Source organism: Natator depressus, chromosome 15 (genome assembly GCF_965152275.1).
Source record: "Natator depressus isolate rNatDep1 chromosome 15, rNatDep2.hap1, whole genome shotgun sequence".
NCBI classification, from domain to species: domain Eukaryota; kingdom Metazoa; phylum Chordata; order Testudines; family Cheloniidae; genus Natator; species Natator depressus.
Genome location: NC_134248.1, coordinates 488,518 through 506,223, shown reverse-complemented (window position 1 = coordinate 506,223; position 17,706 = coordinate 488,518). Strand labels below are relative to the sequence as shown.

Here is a 17,706-nt window from a genome sequence, read left to right as displayed (position 1 = left end):
TGACTGACAAGCTCTTTTGGATTCACAGCTTCTGTCCATGTTTGAGGAGAACTATCCTGAGACCCTGAAGCGCCTGTTTGTAATTAAAGGTGGGTTTAACCGCAATGCAGGACAAGACTTGCATGCTTCCCCTCCCCGCCCAACTGTGCAGTTGCATGCACACGCACACATACATGCATGCACATGCATGAATATACATGTGTGAGCTGGGACAGCAGACTTGCATTTGCAGGAGATACTGCATGCATGTCTCTGCCCCCCAGGGAGAGAAACACAGAACACCTAGTCTGGAGGGTGCTCTGTGCAGACCCTCTACCTTTGCCACCTGGGGTACAGGGCTACAGAGCCCTGGCTGGGATGATTTAGTTGAGGATTGGCCCTGCTTTGAGCAGGGGCTTGGACTAGATGACCTCCTCGGTTCCAACCCTGATATTCCATGATTCTATGATACCCAGCTGGGGAAGCATGGTTGTTTGTCCCATGGCCCAGTAGGAAACACCACAGTCAGCCCAAGAGATGCACCATGTTGTTGGCCATGTGGTATGTTGTTCTCCCACCTCTATCACATTGGTACAGCACTGGCACTCCATGGCAGGGATCAGTGAGAGGCGTGAGGAAGGCATTGCAGATCCCTGGCAGGGGGTGGTGCTGGAGGTGGAAGGCCAGGGTGAGAGGATGGTGTGAAGGATTTCTTGCCCATGATGCTATGTTCTCTCTGTACCATCCTTGCAGCTCCCAAGCTCTTCCCTGTGGCCTACAACCTCATCAAGCACTTCCTGAGCGAAGACACCCGCAAGAAGATTGTCGTCCTAGGAGGTGAGTTTGACCCTGCCCTCTTTCCCTGCCTTGCACCACCGCTTCCAGCCTAGCTCATGGGCCCAAAATGACCAGGCCCCCAGTCCCAGAGCCCCTTTTCTAATGGGAAATTGCTGCCCAGCCCGAGTCTAACCCCCTTGCTCAGTGCAGGGATATCACCAGACTTCTGCTTCCTGTGGCCTACTTGATGCCCCAGTCCCACCATTCACAGACCGTTGTTCTGTTTGGGCACGGAGGGCCTCATGATGATCATGATGCTGGGCAGGATAAATGAACCCATTCAAAGCGTCTTTGTACATCTCACTGGCTCAGCGGGGCTGGGGCTGATCAGCCGCTGGATGGGAGACCTCCCAGGAAGACTCAGGCGGGTGTCTTGGTGGCCGTGCTTGCCCCTGCGTGGCACTAGGGGGCAGCGCACTGCTGGAAGTACCATATTTCAGATGAAATGTAAAACCGAGCTGGTGTGTTTTAACTGCCTGCGGGTGTCTTTGTAAACTGATCCACCCTCCTGGCCAAGTTTCAGTTTGCAGGGCTACACCCTGTCTCCCTAAATCTCCCCCATGCCCCCTTCACTACCTGTCCTGCAGGACTGCCTAGTGGTGCTGTGAATGATTATAAACAGCTGTCCTCCCCAGGGGCTGGTGCAGTGATGTACAGGACATAGTCTGTAAAGCCCTTGGAACTAGAGCTGTCAAGCAATTAAAAAAATTAATCGCAATTAATCATGCTTTTAAATTATAATAGAATACCATTTATTTAAATATTTTTGGATGTTTTCCACATTTTAAATATATTGATTTCAGTTACAACACAGAATCACAAAGTGTACAGTGCTCACTTTATATTTATTACAAATATTTGCACTGTAAAAAACAAAAGAAATAGTATATTTCAATTCACCTAATACAAGCAGTGTAGTGCAATCTCTTTATCATGAAAGTTGAACTTACAAATGTAGAATTACGTACAAAAAATAACTTCATTCAAAAACAAAACAATGTAAAACTTTAGAGCCTACAAGTCCAATCAGTCCTACTTCTTGTTCAGCCAATCGCTCAGACAAACACATTTGTTACATTTGCAGGAGATAATGCTGCCCGCTTCTTGTTCACAATGTCACCTGAAAGTGAGAACAGGCATTCTCATGGCACTGTTATAGCTGGCGTCACAAGATATTTACATGCCAAATGCGCTAAAGATTCACATGTCCCTTCATGCTTCAACCACCACTGCAGAGGACATGCGTCCATGCTGATGACGGGTTCTGCTCGATAACAATCCAAAGCAGTGCAGACCGACACATCTTCATTTTCATCATCTGAGTCAGATGCCACAAGCAGAAGGTTGATTTTCTTTTTTGGTGGTTCGAGTTCTGTAGTTTCCGCATCGGAGTGTTGCTCTTTTAAGACTTCTGAAAGCATGCTCCACACCTCATCCGTCTCAGATTTTGGAAGGCACTTCAGATTCTTAAACCTTGGGTCGAGTGCTGTCGCTATCTTTAGAAATCTCACATTGGTCCCTTCTTTGCGTTTTGTCAAATCTGCCGTGAGAGTGTTCTTAAAATGAACAACATGTGCTGGGTCATCATCCGAGACAGCTATAGCATGAAATATATGTGCAGAATGTGGGTAAAACACAGAGCAGGAGACATACAATTCTCCCCCAAGGAGTTCAGTCATAAATTTAATTAACACATTTTTTTAATGGGCGTCATCAGCATGGAAGCATGTCCTCTGGAATGGTGGCCGAAGTATGAAGGGGTATACGAATGTTTAGCATATCTGGCACATAAATACCTTGCAGTGCCAGCTACAAAAGTGCCATGCGAATGCCGGTTCTCACTTTCAGGTGACATTGTAAATAAGAAGTGGGCAGCATTATCTCCCATAAATGTAAACAAACTTGTTTGTCTTAGCAATTGGCTGCACAAGAAGTAGGACTGAGTGGACTTGTAGGCTCTAAAGTTTTACATTGTTTTGTTTTTGAGTGCAGTTATGTAACAAAAAAACCCTACATTTGTAAGTTGCGCTTTCACAATAAAGAGATTGCACTACAGTACTTGTATGAGGTGAATACTATTTCTTTTGTTTATCATTTTTACAGTGCAAATATTTGTAATAAAAAATAATATAAAGTGAGCACTGTACACTTTGAATTCTGTGTTGTAATTGAAATCAATATATTTGAAAATGTAAAATAAATCCAAAAATATTTAATAAATTTCAATTGGTATTCTATTTAACAGTGATTAAAACTGCAATTAATCATGGTTTTTTTTTTAATCCACATGAACTTTTTTGCATTAATCGTGTGAGTTAACTGTGATTAATTGACAGCCCTACTTGGAACCCTTGTGTTAAAAGGATAAAGAAATGTGAGATCATTAGTCCATTGCTATTAAAGGGAAACAGTTAGGTGAGCCAGGGCACCTTAATATTGTGACCTGTGTATTTCCTTCTTCACTTCTTGGCTTTCTTCTTGAAACAAAACCCAGTGTGACCGCTCCTCCAGCTGGCTCTGTGCTGCCACTGGGCTAACAAACCCTTTTCCCGGGCTGGCACTGCTTACGCCACTGGTGATGCCGTTTCCTGCACAGGGAGCAATGGAATCTGATGAGGTTCAACAAGGACAAGTGCAGAGTCCTGCACTTTAGGACGGAAGAATCCAATGCACCGCTACAGACTAGGGACCGAATGGCTCGGCAGCAGTTCTGCAGAAAAGGACCTAGGGGTTACAGTGGACGAGAAGCTGGATATGAGTCAACGGTGTGCCCTTGTTGCCAAGAAGGCCAATGGCATTTTGGGATGTATGAGTAGGGGCATTGCCAGCAGATCGAGGGACGTGATTGTTCCCCTCTATTCGACATTGGTGAGGCCTCATCTGGAGTACTGTGTCCAGTTTTGGGCCCCGCACTACAAGAAGGATGTGGAAAAATTGGAAAACGTCCAGCGAAGGGCAACAAAAATGATTAGGGGACTGGAACACATGACTTATGAGGAGAGGCTGAGGGAACTGGGATTGTTTAGTCTGTGGAAGAGAAGAAAGAGGGGGGATTTGATAGCTGCTTTCAACTACCTGAAAGGGGGTTCCAAAGAGGATGGATCTAGACTGTTCTCAGTGGTAGCTGATGACAGAACAAGGAGTAATGGTCTCAAGTTGCAGTGGGGGAGGTTTAGGTTGGATATTAGGAAAAACTTTTTCACTAGGAGGGTGGTGAAACACTGGAATGCGTTACCTAGGGAGGTGGTGGAATCTCCTTCCTTAGATATTTTTAAGGTCAGGCTTGACAAAGCCCTGGCTGGGATGATTTAGTTGGGGATTGGTCCTGCTTTGAGCAGGGGACTAGATGACCTCCTGAGGTCCCTTCCAACTCTGATATTCTATGATTCTATGAAACAAAAAGCCATCATTCATTTGAGCCCCATTCAGTGTGCATCAGCGGATGGCAACCCAAACAGTGCATTTCATGTTGTGACACTGGCTTGAGAGCCACAGGGAGTGGAGTCCACAGCGGTGGCCAATGCACCTCGAGCTTCACTCTTATTATTTAATGACCAGCAGGGCCCCGGCCCAAAGCTTACAGTCTGAACAGACAAGCCAAACCCAAGTGGGGCATTCTCAGCCCTATTTCATGTGGGGGGACACTGAGAGCCAGAGAAACTCAGTGACTTGCCCAAGAGCTGGGAATTGAAGCTAGCTCTCCTCAGTCCCACTCCAGCACCTTCCTCCTAAGAGCTCACTGCCTTTCTCCTCCGAGCTGAAGGCGTAGCCCCTCCAGTGGGAGCCAGGTGGTCACTCTCCATGGCCCATTCAGTCATTAGCCTGTCTGCTAAGACTGCCCCCGAGGGAGCCAGTGGAGTGTGAGGAGATGGGTGGTGTTCTCTAAACCGGCAGGCTGGGTTAGGCAGGGGTCCAGGCAGTGACAGAGAGCCAGAGCCAGGCACTGGTGGGGTAACACCGTCCTATGTTAATAAGGCACCTTGGCCAGTGCCTCTGATCTGTCCCCATTATCACAGGACTATACGCACACCTGTGTCAGACGGGGCTGGGCTGAGAGCTGCCAGCTTGCTCCAGCCATTGGCCATGAGGATGGTGTTCGATTCCTGCTAGCCCAGGCTGGCTCTGGACCCAGGCTGTAACGTGATGACATGAGGCGGAGAGTGGAGCCAAACGTTTGGGTCAGGCCTGGCCTGTTCTGGAGCAGGGACAAGCTTGGCAGCCATCACTGTCCTGGCCTTTAGTGCTGTGTGTTCTGTGTGTCACTGACACAGAAATGCCCCCTTAAGAGCAGCTGTGGGAGCATTGTCATGCTTGTGCTACGGGCACACGTGGGCACTGGAGATGGCTGCCAGGGACTCACCCTTTGGCTCCTAACCCCCGCGTGCTCTGTGCTGAGCTCCCTGCACTTCTTAGCTCAGCTGGCCAGACATGGTCAAACTACAAGGCTGCCGTTGGTTCCATTTCCCTTGGTTATCTCAGCTCCTTGGCAGGATCCCTGCAGCGCAGAGAGCGTTACTTGTCTCCACCCCTCCTCTCCTTGTCTGGGCTAAGGGGCGGGGGACGGCTAATGAGTGGGTCTGCTATGCGCCAAGCCAGTCTCCATCACGCCAGAAACTGTGCCACCCCAGCTCCATGGCATCACCACTCCCAGCGCTCACATGCTGGGGTGGAAAGACATGGGGAGGGACTGGAAGCGCAAACAGATCTTTTCCATCCCTCACCTCTCTGGTTCTGTTTCCCCCATCCCAAGGATCTCAGTGTGCTGTAGGTACCTGTGTTCCCTTCCGCCCTGTGATCCCAGCAGAGGAGAGGGTCCCCCTAACTCCCACTCCAGCTCTCTAGCCACAGAGGGCGGCTCCTGCAGATGTAACCTCAGTGCTCCTCTCTCTTCTGCCAGCAAACTGGAAGGAGGTCTTGCAGAAGTACATCGCCCCCGAGGAGATCCCTGTGGTGTACGGGGGAACCCTCCGGGATCCAGACCAGAACCCCAAGTGTGTGACCAAGGTATAGTGACCCCATCCTGAACACCAGCATCCCCCACTTGCATGCTGGGGTGTCAGCCACTGCTCTTCCAGCCACAGCCCAGCTCTTCTAGTGCAGCCACCAGCTGGGGAGCCCCAGTGGGAGACGTGGCAGGGGAGAGGCCTCTGGCCTCCAATGCAGGAGTCCTCTTGGTCATCTTGTGTCTGTGATCCCAGGGTGGGAGTGATGCCGGGGGGCGATGCCCTCGTGGCTCAGGGCCTGGTTCTTGCTCGTTCCAGATTAACTACGGCGGTGACATCCCCCAGAAGTACTACGTGCGGGACCAGCTGAAGCAGCAGTATGAGCACGTAGTGGTAGTGAACCGGGGCTCCTCCCACCAGGTGGAGTATGAGATCCTCTTCCCAGGCTGCGTCCTCAGGTAGGGAGAGCTGGTGTAGAGCTGTCCCCGGAGCTACCAGCAACACAGGGGCCCAGCCTGGGGCAAGCAGATAACAGGGGCTGTGTGAGGATGAATTGGGGCGGGGGGCAGTGCCAAGACATGGGTCACCCCAGCCACCTGGGCCAGCCCACCTACACAGACGGAGGTGGGGTAGGAAGGTACCAAGGCTTGGGTCAGATGAGCTATCTAAGGTTAATGAGTTCTGGGTCACACACACTGGGCATGCCGCTCTGGTCAGGGTGAGCCCACTGAGTGTGCGTGGGGGTAGTTACTGAAGCATGGGTTAGCCCCACTGTATTAGGAGAGGATGGATGGCAAGGTCTGGGTCAGCTCCACAGGCTGCGGGGTGGTACCACGGTCTAGACCAGCCTCATTGTATTAGGGTGGGGTGGTTATGAGGGGAAAGGGTCATGGGAGCCCCCTGTGTCTACGGCCTCATCCCGTCAGGTGGCAGTTCATGTCCGAAGGGGCCGACGTGGGCTTTGGGGTCTATCTGAAGACTAGAATCGGGGAGCGGCAGCGAGCTGGCGAGATGACGGAGGTGCTTCCAAACCAACGCTACAATGCCCACCTGGTGCCCGAGGACGGCTCCCTCACCTGTTCCGTGGCCGGTGTCTGTAAGTGGCTGCCTCTCCTTTGCTGCTGGGAGCTTCCCCATCTGTTGGCCGCAGAGATCATGCTGAATCTGCTGGGGGGAGGAGTTGGGACCTAAGGGGCACCATCTCTGCCAGCATTTATGGAAAGAAAATACAGAGAATTCCCCAGGTAACTGAGACACTAATTTCAGGGCCAATCTCTGAACTTCCCTCCAGCTGCAGGTTAATCTGCCAGCTGGAAATGCCACCCTCAGAGCAAGTTTCTGCCCTGTTCTGGCCCAAGGTGTCACTGACACCACTTCATGTGGGCTGGGGAATGGGTGGATGACGCGGGAAAAATGAATCTATTTAAGCCTGAATAACTCTAAAGGCCACATCAGCTTGCATCACAGATACAGAACGCTTCGCTCATTAGTTTGCCTGATCTTACCCATGTAACAGAATCAGCCAGTTCAACCAGAAACCCCTTCAGGTGATAAGTAGCCTTTGCTGGGATTACTCTGTAAACTAGCACCTCAGCAGGATTTCCAGGAGGAGTTTCCTGGGCTCTCCCTGGGAACCCATTCTGCTGAATTAAATGCAAAGAAGGAGCAGTCAGACTCCTGCAAAGTTGTATCTGATCTCTTTATATAGAACTATTTAATACGTGGCCATTTAAATAAGAATATAAGAACGGCCATACTAGGTCAGACCAAAGGTCCATCTAGCCAGGTATCCTGTCTTCCGACACTGGCCAATGCCAGGTGCCCCAGAGGGAATGAACAAAACAGGTAATCAAGTGATCCATCCCATCATCCATTCCCAATTTCTGGCAAACAGAGGCTTGGGACACCATCCCTGTCTATACTGGCGAATAGCCATTGAACTTATTTAGTTATTTTTAAATCCTTCATGAACTTATCTAGTTCTTTTTTGAATCCTGTTCTAGTCTTGGTCTTCACAACATCTTCTGTCAAGGAGTTCCACAGGTTGACTGTGCGTTGTGTGGAAAAAAAAATACTTCCTTTTGTTTGTTTTAAATCTGCTGCCTATTAATTTCATTTGGTGACCCCTAGTTCTTGTGTTATGAGAGGGAGTAAATAACACTTCCTTATTTTCTTTCTCCATACCAGTCATGATTTTATTTCCCCCCCAAGTCGTCTCTTTTCCAAGCTGAAAAGTCCCAGTCTTATTAATCGCTCCTCAAATGGAAGCCATTCCATACTCTTAATAATTTTTGTTGTCCTTTTCTGAACCTTTTCCAATTCCCATATATTTTTTTTGAAGTGGGTGACCACATCTGCACTCAGTATTCAAGATGTGGGCATACCATGGATTTATACAGAGGCAATCTAATATTTTCTGTCCAATGATCTATCCCTTTCTTAATGATTCCCAACATTCTGTTGGCTTTTTTGGCTGCCGCTGCACATTGAGTGGATGTTCTCAAAGAACTATCCACAAGGACTCCAAGATGTCTCTTGAGTGGTAACAGCTAACTTAGACCCCATCATTTTATATGTATAGTTGGGATTATGTTTTCCAATATGCATTACTTTGCATTTATCAACATTGAATTTCATCTGCCATTTTGTTGCCCAGTCACCCAGTTCTGAGAGATCCTTTTATAGCTCTTCGCAGTCTGCCTGGGACTTAACTATCTTGAGTAGTTTTGTGTCATCTGCAAATTTTGCCACCTCACTGTTTATCCCTTTTTCCAGATCATTTATGAATATGTTGAATAGGACTGGGCCCAGTAAGGACCCCTGTGGGACACCACTATTTACCTCTCTCTATTCTGCGAACTGACCATTTATTCCTACCCTTTGTTTCCTATCTGTTAACCAGTTACCAATCCATGTGAGGACCTTCCCTCTTATCCCATGACAGCTTACTTTGCTTAAGAGCCTTTGGTGAGGGTCCTTGTCAAAGGCTTTCTGAAAATCTAAGTACACTATAGTCACTGGATCACCCTTGTCTACATGCTTGTTGGTCCCATCAAAGAATTCTAGCAGATTGGTGAGGCATGATTTCCCTTTACAAAAACCTTGTTGACTCTTCCTCAACAAATTGTGTTCATCTATGTGTCTGACAATTTTGTTCTTTACTATACTTTCAATCAGTTTTCCCAGTACTGAAGTCAAGCTTACCGGCCTGTAATTGCCGGGATCACCTCTGGATCCCTTTTTAAAAATTGGCATCAAATTAGCTATCCTTCAGTCGTTTGGTACAGGAGCTGATTTAAATGATAGGTTACAGATAACACTTAGTAGTTCTGTAATTTCACATTTGAGTTCCTTCAGAACTCTTGGGTGATACCATCTGGTCCTGGTGACTTATTACTGTTTAGTTCATCAATTTGTTCCAAAACCTCCTCTAATGACACCTCCATCTGGGACAGTTCCTCAGATTTGTCACCTAAAAAGAATGGCTCAGGTTTGGGAATCTCCCTCACATCCTCATCCATGAAGACCAATGCAAAGAATTCATTTAGTTTCTCTGCAATGGCCTTGTCATCCTTGAGTGCTCCTTTAGCATCTTGATTGTCCAGTGGCCCCTGTCATGAAATTTGGGGGTGACAGGGCCCTGCACCTTCCCCACTTCCTGAGATTCCACCTGACTCTCAGCCAGCCAGTAAAACAGGTTTATTAGACGACAGGAACACAGTCCAAAACAGAGCTTGTAGGTACAGACCACAGGATCCCTCAGTCAGGTCCATCTTGGGGGGTAGGGAGCCAGACCCAGTTCTGGCCTCCCTCCATTTCCCCAGCCAGCTCCAAACTGAAAAACCCCCTCCAGCCTCTCCTCCAGCCACACACCCTGGCTCCTCCTCCAGCCTTTGTCCAGTTTCCCCGGGCAGAAGGTGTCACCTGGCCCCATCCTCCTCCTGGGCTCAGGTTACATGCTCAGGTATCGTCCCTCAAGTGAAGTCACACCCTGATATCCCATTACCAATGCAGACAGTACCTGCAAAACTCCCATGCAAAATCCCCAGGTCAGTCCTCCCCACTCCCTACTTCGTCACAGCCCCACTGGTTGTTTAGCAGGTTTCCTGCTTCTGATGTACTTAAAATTTATTTTGCTATTACTTTTTGAGTCTTTGGCTAGCTGTTCTTCATATTCTTCTTTGACCTTTCTAATTATATTTTCTTCTTCATTTGCCAGAGTCTATGCTCCTTTCTATTTTCCTCACTAGGATTTAACTTCCACTTTTTAAAGGATAGGAGTATTTGTGGCACCTCAGAGACTAACCAATTTATTTGAGCATAAGCTTATGCTCAAGTAAATTGATTAGTCTCTAAGGTGCCACAAGTACTCCTTTTCTTTTTGCGAATACAGACTAACACGGCTGCTACTCTGAAACCTTTTTAAAGGACGCCTTTTTGCCTCTCGCTGCTTCCTTTACTTTGTTGTTCAGCCACCGTGGCTCTTTTTTGGTTCTCTTACTAAGTTTTTTAATTTGGGGTATACATTTAAGTTGAGCTCTATTATGGTTTCTTTAAAAAGTTTCCATGCAGCTTGCAGGAATTTCACTTTTGGTGCTGTACCTTTTTAATTTCTGTTTAACTAACTTCCTCATTTTTGTATAGTTTCCCCTTTCTGAAATTAAATGCTACAGTGTTGGGCTGCTGGGGTGTTTTCCCCGCCACAGGGATGTTAAATTCAATTATTTTATGATCACTGTTACCAAGCGGTCCAGCTATAGTCACCTCTTGGACTGGATCCTGTGCTCCACTTACGACTAAATCAAGAATTGCCTCTCCTCTTGTGGTTTCCAGAACTAGCTGCTCCAAGAAGCAGCCATTTAAGGCATCAAGAAACTTTATCTCTGCATCCCGTCCTGAGGCGACATGGACCCAGTCAATATGGGGATAGTTGAAATCTCCTATTATTATTTTTTTTATTTTTATAGCCTCTCTAATTTCCCTGAGCATGTCCCAGTCACTATCACCATACAGGTCAGGGAATCGGTAGTCTATCCCTACTGCTATATTCTTATTATTAGAGCATGGAATTACTATTAGAGATTCTATGGTACAGTTTGGTTCATTTAAGATTTTTACTTCATTTGATTCTACGCTTTCTTTCGCATATAATGCCACTCCCCCCACAGCATGACCTGTTCTGTCCTTCCGGTATATTTTGTACCCTGGTATTACTGTGTCCCATTGATTATCCTCTTTCCACCAAGTGTCTGTGGTGCCTATTATATCAATATCCTCATTTGATACGAGGAACTCTAGTTCATCCATCGCATTATTTAGACTTCTAGCATTGGTATATAAGCACTTTAAAAACGTGTCACTTTTTAGCTGTCTGCCATTACATGATGTAGTTGAATAGGAATCTTTTTAATTTGACTGTTTCTCATCAGCTCCTACCCATATTTTATCATATTCCATCCCCTCCTCCTTACTAGGACATAGAGAATCTCCATTAATAGATCCTCCCCTAAGGGATACCTCCGGCCGAACCATGTGCTCCTCCACACCTGTCGGCTTTCCCCCAGCCCTTAGTTTAAAAACTGTTCTATGAATATTTACTACCAACAGGGTGTTAATGCAACCTTCTTCTGGGGAGTTGATATCTCCCAGATCTGTATCCTCCAGCCACTAATGGGCAAAACAACTACACACATTCACAGGTCTGGTTCTGTCCAGCTGGGGGCAGGGCCCATGGATCTCTCCTTCGCACTGAATGTGGAATAACCTCTCTCCCCTCTTCCTCCAGACGTTCTGCGGTTTGACAACACCTACAGCTACCTCCATGCCAAGAAGGTCAGCTACACAGTGGAGGTTCTGCTGCCAGACAAGAAGTCGGAGGAGCAGATCCAGCAACTGGAGGAGACCATGAATGAGTTGGACCTCAACGATGTCCACAAGTGACGGCTCTTAGAGCCCCCTCGTCGTCTGACCCCCATCACCAGCCCCACTCCCAGCTCTCTCTCATAAGCAAACCCATGGCTTCTCCCAGACCCAGCCAGCCGGCTCCCATGGGGAATTGAAAGTGGAACCATTCTCCAGAGAACTTCTGCTAGTTGCCATTAGAACGATCAGGCAGCTTCTCTGGAGTGTTCTTTTGGGCATTCCCTCGCCCTGGGCTGGCCGTGGGGCATAGAGGGGGTGTTTGTAGGCAGGGGAATGGATACTGCAGGGTGGAAGGTTTCCCATCTCTTCCTTGCAGTTGCCTAGAATGAACATAACTGAGCTGGGGAGTCAGTATCAGCATGGCCAGGGTCTGGGATCTAGCACTCTGTGCCCTGACATGCACCAGTTCAGGCTGCCAATCTAGCCAGCATCTGCCAGGTTAATCTGTCCCTGATCTGAACTCCAGGCTTTAAGCACCTGGGGCTAGTGGGAGGGTCATGGGGTGTTCTGGAGGGAAACCCCTTCTATTATCGGTGGGTTTGCCCTCCACCTGGGCTGAGCTGAAAACAGGGTGGGAAAGGGGCACTTCTTGGCATGTCCCCTATAGCATAATGAGGTGAAACAGCTGAGAGCCGAAGTCTTGGGGTGGTAGCAGCTGGTGTTGGTGGCAGGGCCCTGGCCATCCAGGCCAGCAAAGCTTTTCAGGAGGGCAGGGTGCCCCTTCTTCCCCACCCCTCTGAAAACTTCCCCAACACTTGTTTGTGTAATTCACTGCCTTGCTCATTAACATTCACACCTTACGAAGGGCTGGAGCTTCCCTGGGGCCAGGAGATCCAGGCTCCACGGTCCCAGGGGGTATTGCTACCCATAGCACTGTAGTGAGGCTTGCACTGGGCTCCATGGCCCAGTGTGCCCTAGAGGGGCAGGGATCCGTAAAGACCAATCAGCTACAAGGGAGTGGGGCAACTTGAGAAAGCAAATCACAGTGGGGAGAAGGGGCAGGGCCAGGGAAGCACAGACATAGGGGGAGGGGAAGTGGGATGTAAGGGCTTGTTTGGGGTATCTTCCCCTTCATGTTAAAATCAATAATACAGAGCAAATCCCAGAGATGGCAATGTCACCTTTCATGTCCCCCTCCCCGCCCCCAGGGCTGGTCTGAGGCATAAACACACGTCACCGCACTTTAAGGAGGACCCAGGCATTTAGAAGGTGGCCTGACCTATCTTCCCCCTGTGGGAAGGAAACTCATGGGTGGCCTCTCACTCCCGCAGTCCCAGCAGGAAGCCTAGCCCCTGCCAATGGTAAAGCCACCTCCAGCCCATCCTGGGGCACTAGGAGGGGAGGTTCCCATGAGACTCACATCCAGCAAAGCTTTCAGGAATCTCATTTTCCAGGTCAGCATCAAGAGATGGTGGGGTGATCCAGGGCCACTGAATTCCTGACCCCTCAGCTGGCCCAGAGTTATGTGCAATGAGGACATTGGTTCTGAATGCAGCTGTTGCCCATTTCACTGACTTCCCAACCCTCAGCTTGCGGGACCTGATCCCCATCCACAGGGGAAAGGGAGCGGCACTGGGGGTGGGGTAGGAAAAAGATGCAGGGGGAGGCCAGGAGCAGGTATACACTGCAGACTGTACACTGCATTAGGGTGCAAATGGAGCAAGTGGAAATGCCTGAGCCAAAGACATATCAGAAAGCCAGCTCTAGATTGGAACCAAGATGGCTCAAGCATCCACAAGCAAGTGGAAGTCTCCCATGCGGTTGCACTGTGTTCTGGAACACAGAGAAACAGCCAGTGCAAATTGTATGTGCAGCAGATCCCAGAGACAGCAAAGATGGGATACAGTCCCTGCGCAGCTCTGATTTTTGAGGACATCTCTGGAACAGCCAAGCACGGTGTCAATATGGGAAAGCACTGACCATAGAGGGGGAACCAGTGGATTTCATGAAGGACAAATTCCTCCCAAGTTTTGAAGGAAGGCTGCAGCACTCACTCAGCTGGCTGGAAAAGATATGGCACTTCTTATTCTTTGGATCATGGACAGTAGAGAAAAATAATAAGTTAATATGTGATGGGTGGGCATTATGAGGCTAAGCAGCCTAGACTGTATCACCCCATCTGTGCCTTGGGCTCTGACCATCCTAGGTGGGCCATACTGGGTGATACAGCCCACCTTATGTTGGCCCATCAGTGCCTTACATAGGTTGCACTGGTAATAGGAACTCTAGTCTTAAAGGGGGACCAGGTCTCTTCTTCCAGGGAATGACTAGCTCTGTAGGTTGTGTGTCTTTAGAAGGGATGTTTACAGGACGATGAGCATAGCATGATTGTTAGCAGGTGGCAAGGCCATCTGGAGGCTGCTGGCTCTGCAACCTTTACAGAAGCTCCAGGCTAGAAAGGTTACAAAATGAGAGTAAAAAGAAAAGGAGGACTTGTGGCACCTTAGAGACTAACCAATTTATTTGAGCATAAGCTTTCGTGAACTACAGCTCACTTCATCAGATGCATTCAGTGGAAAATACCGTGGGGAGATTTATATACACAGAGAACATGAAACAATGGGTGTTACCATACACACTGTAATGAGAGTGATCAGGTAAGTTGAGCTATTACCAGCAGGTTTCAGAGTAACAGCCGTGTTAGTCTGTATTCGCAAAAAGAAAAGGAGTACTTGTGGCACCTTAGAGACTAACCAATTTATTTGAGCATGAGCTTTCGTGAGCTACAGCTCACTTCATCGGATGCATTCGATGAAGTGAGCTGTAGCTCACGAAAGCTCATGCTCAAATAAATTGGTTAGTCTCTAAGGTGCCACAAGTACTCCTTTTCTTTTAGTTTATCTAAAGTGATCACTCTCCTTACAAACCTGGATTTGTGCTGGAAATGGCCCAACTTGATTATCATACACATTGTAAGGAGAGTGATCACTTTAGATAAGCTATTACCAGCAGGAGAGTGGGGTGGGGGGAGAGAAAACCTTTTGTAGTGGTAAACACCCATTTTTTCATGGTTTGTATGTATAAGAACATCTTCTGTATTTTCCACAGTATGCATCCGATGAAGTGAGCTGTAGCTCACGAAAGCTTATGCTCAAATAAATTGGTTAGTCTCTAAGGTGCCACAAGTCCTCCTTTTCTTTTTGTGGATACAGACTAACACGGCTGCTACTCTGAAAAATGAGAGTAAATTCACATAGGAAAGGGAAAAAGATGGAGCCATCTGGAGCCTCCATCACAGCCACTAGCTCCCAGCCCACCTGCCCTTTCAAATCCTCATGTGCCAAGGTAAACATCGGAGGTGAGATGGTTTGAAATAAAAACGGATAATTATAGGATGGAATAATATATATTTTGTGCTATCTCTCGGTGTTCACAGGCTTTATTAGTAAATGGCTGAACAGATCATTGTCTCATCTGTTCATTTGGGGGTGTGGGTTCATAAATGATCAAGGTGGCCAGACTTCTGTGCTCCCTGCCTTCAGCCCTGGCCCTTGTGCTCACACCAGCTGAGAGTCCTTCCTCTCTCCCTGCAGCAAGAGAACCCCCACGTTGGTTTAATATCATGGGGGTTTAAGCCAATCTCATGGCTTAGGGAGCCTCACTGTGAATGTTCGGGGTTGGCAACAGCTACTACTGCAGCAACATCTGATTTCCCGCCACACCCAGCATCCCCCCCACAATGGCATCTTCTCACCCCCACCCCGCCCCCCACACAGCCAGCATCCCCTCACCCCCCCACAGCCAGCATCCCCTCAACCCCTCAGCCAGTGTCCTCTCACCCCCCCATCATTCCCGCATCCTCTCACCCCCCCACAGCCAGCATCCCCCCCACAATGGCATCTCACCCCCCCCCGCCCCCCCCACAGCCAGCATCCCCTCACACCCCCATCATCCCCTCACCCCCCTCAGCCAGTGTCCCCTCACGCCCCCATCATCCCCTCACCCCCCCACAGCCAGCATCCCCTCAACCCCCCCATCATCCCATCATTCCCGCATCCTCTCACCCCCCCACAGCCAGCATCCCCCCCACAATGGCATCTTCTCACCCCCACCCCGCCCCCCCCACAGCCAGCATCCCCTCACCCCCCCATCATCCCCTCAACCCCTCAGCCAGTGTCCTCTCACCCCCCCATCATCCCCTCACACCCCCATCATCCCCTCACCCCCCTCAGCCAGTGTCCCCTCACCCCCCCACAGCCAGCATCCCCTCACGCCCCCATCATCCCCCTCACCCCCCCATCATTCCCGCATCCTCTCACCCCCCCACAGCCAGCATCCCCTCACCCCTAAGCCAGTGTCCCCTCACCCCCCCATCATCCCCTCACCCCCCTCAGCCAGTGTCCCATCGTCCCCTCACCCCCCCATCATTCCCGCATCCCCTCACCCCCCATCATCCTCTCACCCCCCCACAGCCAGCATCCCCTCAGCCCTAAGCCAGTGTCCCCTCACCCCCCCACAGCCAGCATCCCCTCACCCAGTGTTCCCTCACCCCCCCATCATCCCCTCACCTCCCAGAGCGTCCCCTCACCCCCCCATCATCCCCTCAGCCAGTGTCCCATCGTCCCCTCACCCCCCCATCATTCCCGCATCCCCTCACCCCCCATCATCCTCTCACCCCCCCACAGCCAGCATCCCCTCACCCCTAAGCCAGTGTCCCCTCGCCCCCCATCATCCCCTCAACCCCTCAGCCAGTGTCCTCTCACCCCCCATCATCCCCTCACCCCCCCACAGCCAGCATCCCCTCACCCCCCCATCATCCCCACAGCCAGTGTCCCCTCACCCCCCCATCATCCCCTCACCCCCCCACAGCCAGCATCCCCTCACCCCCCCATCATCCCCACAGCCAGTGTCCCCTCACCCCCCCATCATCCCCTCACCCCCCACAGCCAGCATCCCCTCACCCCCCCATCATCCCCTCACCCAGTGTCCCCTCAGCCCCCCCATCATCCCCTCACCTCCCAGAGCGTCCCCTCACCCCCCCATCATCCCCGCATCCCCACCCCCCATCATCCCCTCACCCCCCCACAGCCAGCATCCCCTCAACCCCCCCATCATCCCCTCACCCCCCTCAGCCAGCGCCCCCGCCCCCATCCAAGCACCCGCATCGCAGCGCCCCCTCCCCCCGGCACTGCCCCGCCCTGCCAAGCCAGCCTGCGGGCTCAGTACCCAGCGCGGCCCCGCACGCGCAGGCCCAGAGCTGTGGGGGGAGGGGCTCCGTGCAACCCTCCAAACAACCTCAGTGGGGGCCTCTTTAAGGGGGGGTCACTACAATGGGGAGGAGGGGCGCTAGCGCAAGGGCAGTGCTGCATCAGCCCCCCCGCTGGAAAAATATGTGCGCATGCGCACTATCAGGCGCATCGCTTCCGGGGTGGCCCGCAACCGTTCCACGCCGCGTTTCCCCGTCACGTGGCTGCCAGGGCCGGAACTCTCGGCAGGCTGCTTTCTTCCGCCCGGAAGTCCCCCACGCTCGGGATGGGCGGGGCCGCAGAGGAGGGATTGGAGGGGGGTAGATTAGAGACCGTCTGAAAACTCGTGTCCCGAACCTGGGCGGGCAGCAGGGGCAGCGGTCAGCTCCGCTGTCTCCTCGACCAGGGCGCTCCAGGTCCCCGGGTCCTCCGCGAGCCCCATATCCCATCCCCGAGCCCGGCCTCTCCCAGCTCCTCTAGCCCCACGGCCCGGGCCCCATCCCCGAGCCCGGCCTCTCCCAGCTCCTCCAGCCCCACGGCCCGGGCCCCATCCCCGAGCCCGGCCTCTCCCAGCTCCTCCAGCCCCACGGCCCGGGCCCCATCCCCGAGCCCGGCCTCTCCCAGCTCCTCCAGCCCCACGGCCCGGGCCCCGAGCCCGGCCAGTCCCAGCTCCTCCAGCCCCACGGCCCGGGCCCCATCCCCGAGCCCGGCCAGTCCCAGCTCCTCCAGCCCCACGGCCCGGGTCCCGAGCCCGGCCAGTCCCAGCTCCTCCAGCCCCATATCCCAGGCCCCGAGCCCGGCCAGTCCCAGCTCCAGCTCTTCCAGCCCCATATCCCAGG

The 17,706-nt window shown here is 51.0% G+C and overlaps 1 protein-coding gene across 4 annotated transcripts in view; it reads left to right on the top strand.

Moving 5' to 3' along the window:
- Positions 1-14,364, top strand: part of SEC14L2 (SEC14 like lipid binding 2) — a 38,759-nt gene extending 24,395 nt beyond the window's left edge. For all 4 annotated transcript variants that reach the window (XM_074973182.1, XM_074973184.1, XM_074973183.1 and 1 more), the window contains 6 exons: positions 29-89; positions 733-816; positions 5,714-5,820; positions 6,078-6,217; positions 6,686-6,855; positions 11,545-14,364. In XM_074973182.1, coding sequence (XP_074829283.1) covers positions 29-89; positions 733-816; positions 5,714-5,820; positions 6,078-6,217; positions 6,686-6,855; positions 11,545-11,699 — 717 coding nt within the window. In that variant the 3' untranslated portion in view covers positions 11,700-14,364. The remainder of the gene's footprint in view (positions 1-28; positions 90-732; positions 817-5,713; positions 5,821-6,077; positions 6,218-6,685; positions 6,856-11,544) is intronic.
- Positions 14,365-17,706: the final 3,342 nt, after the last annotated feature.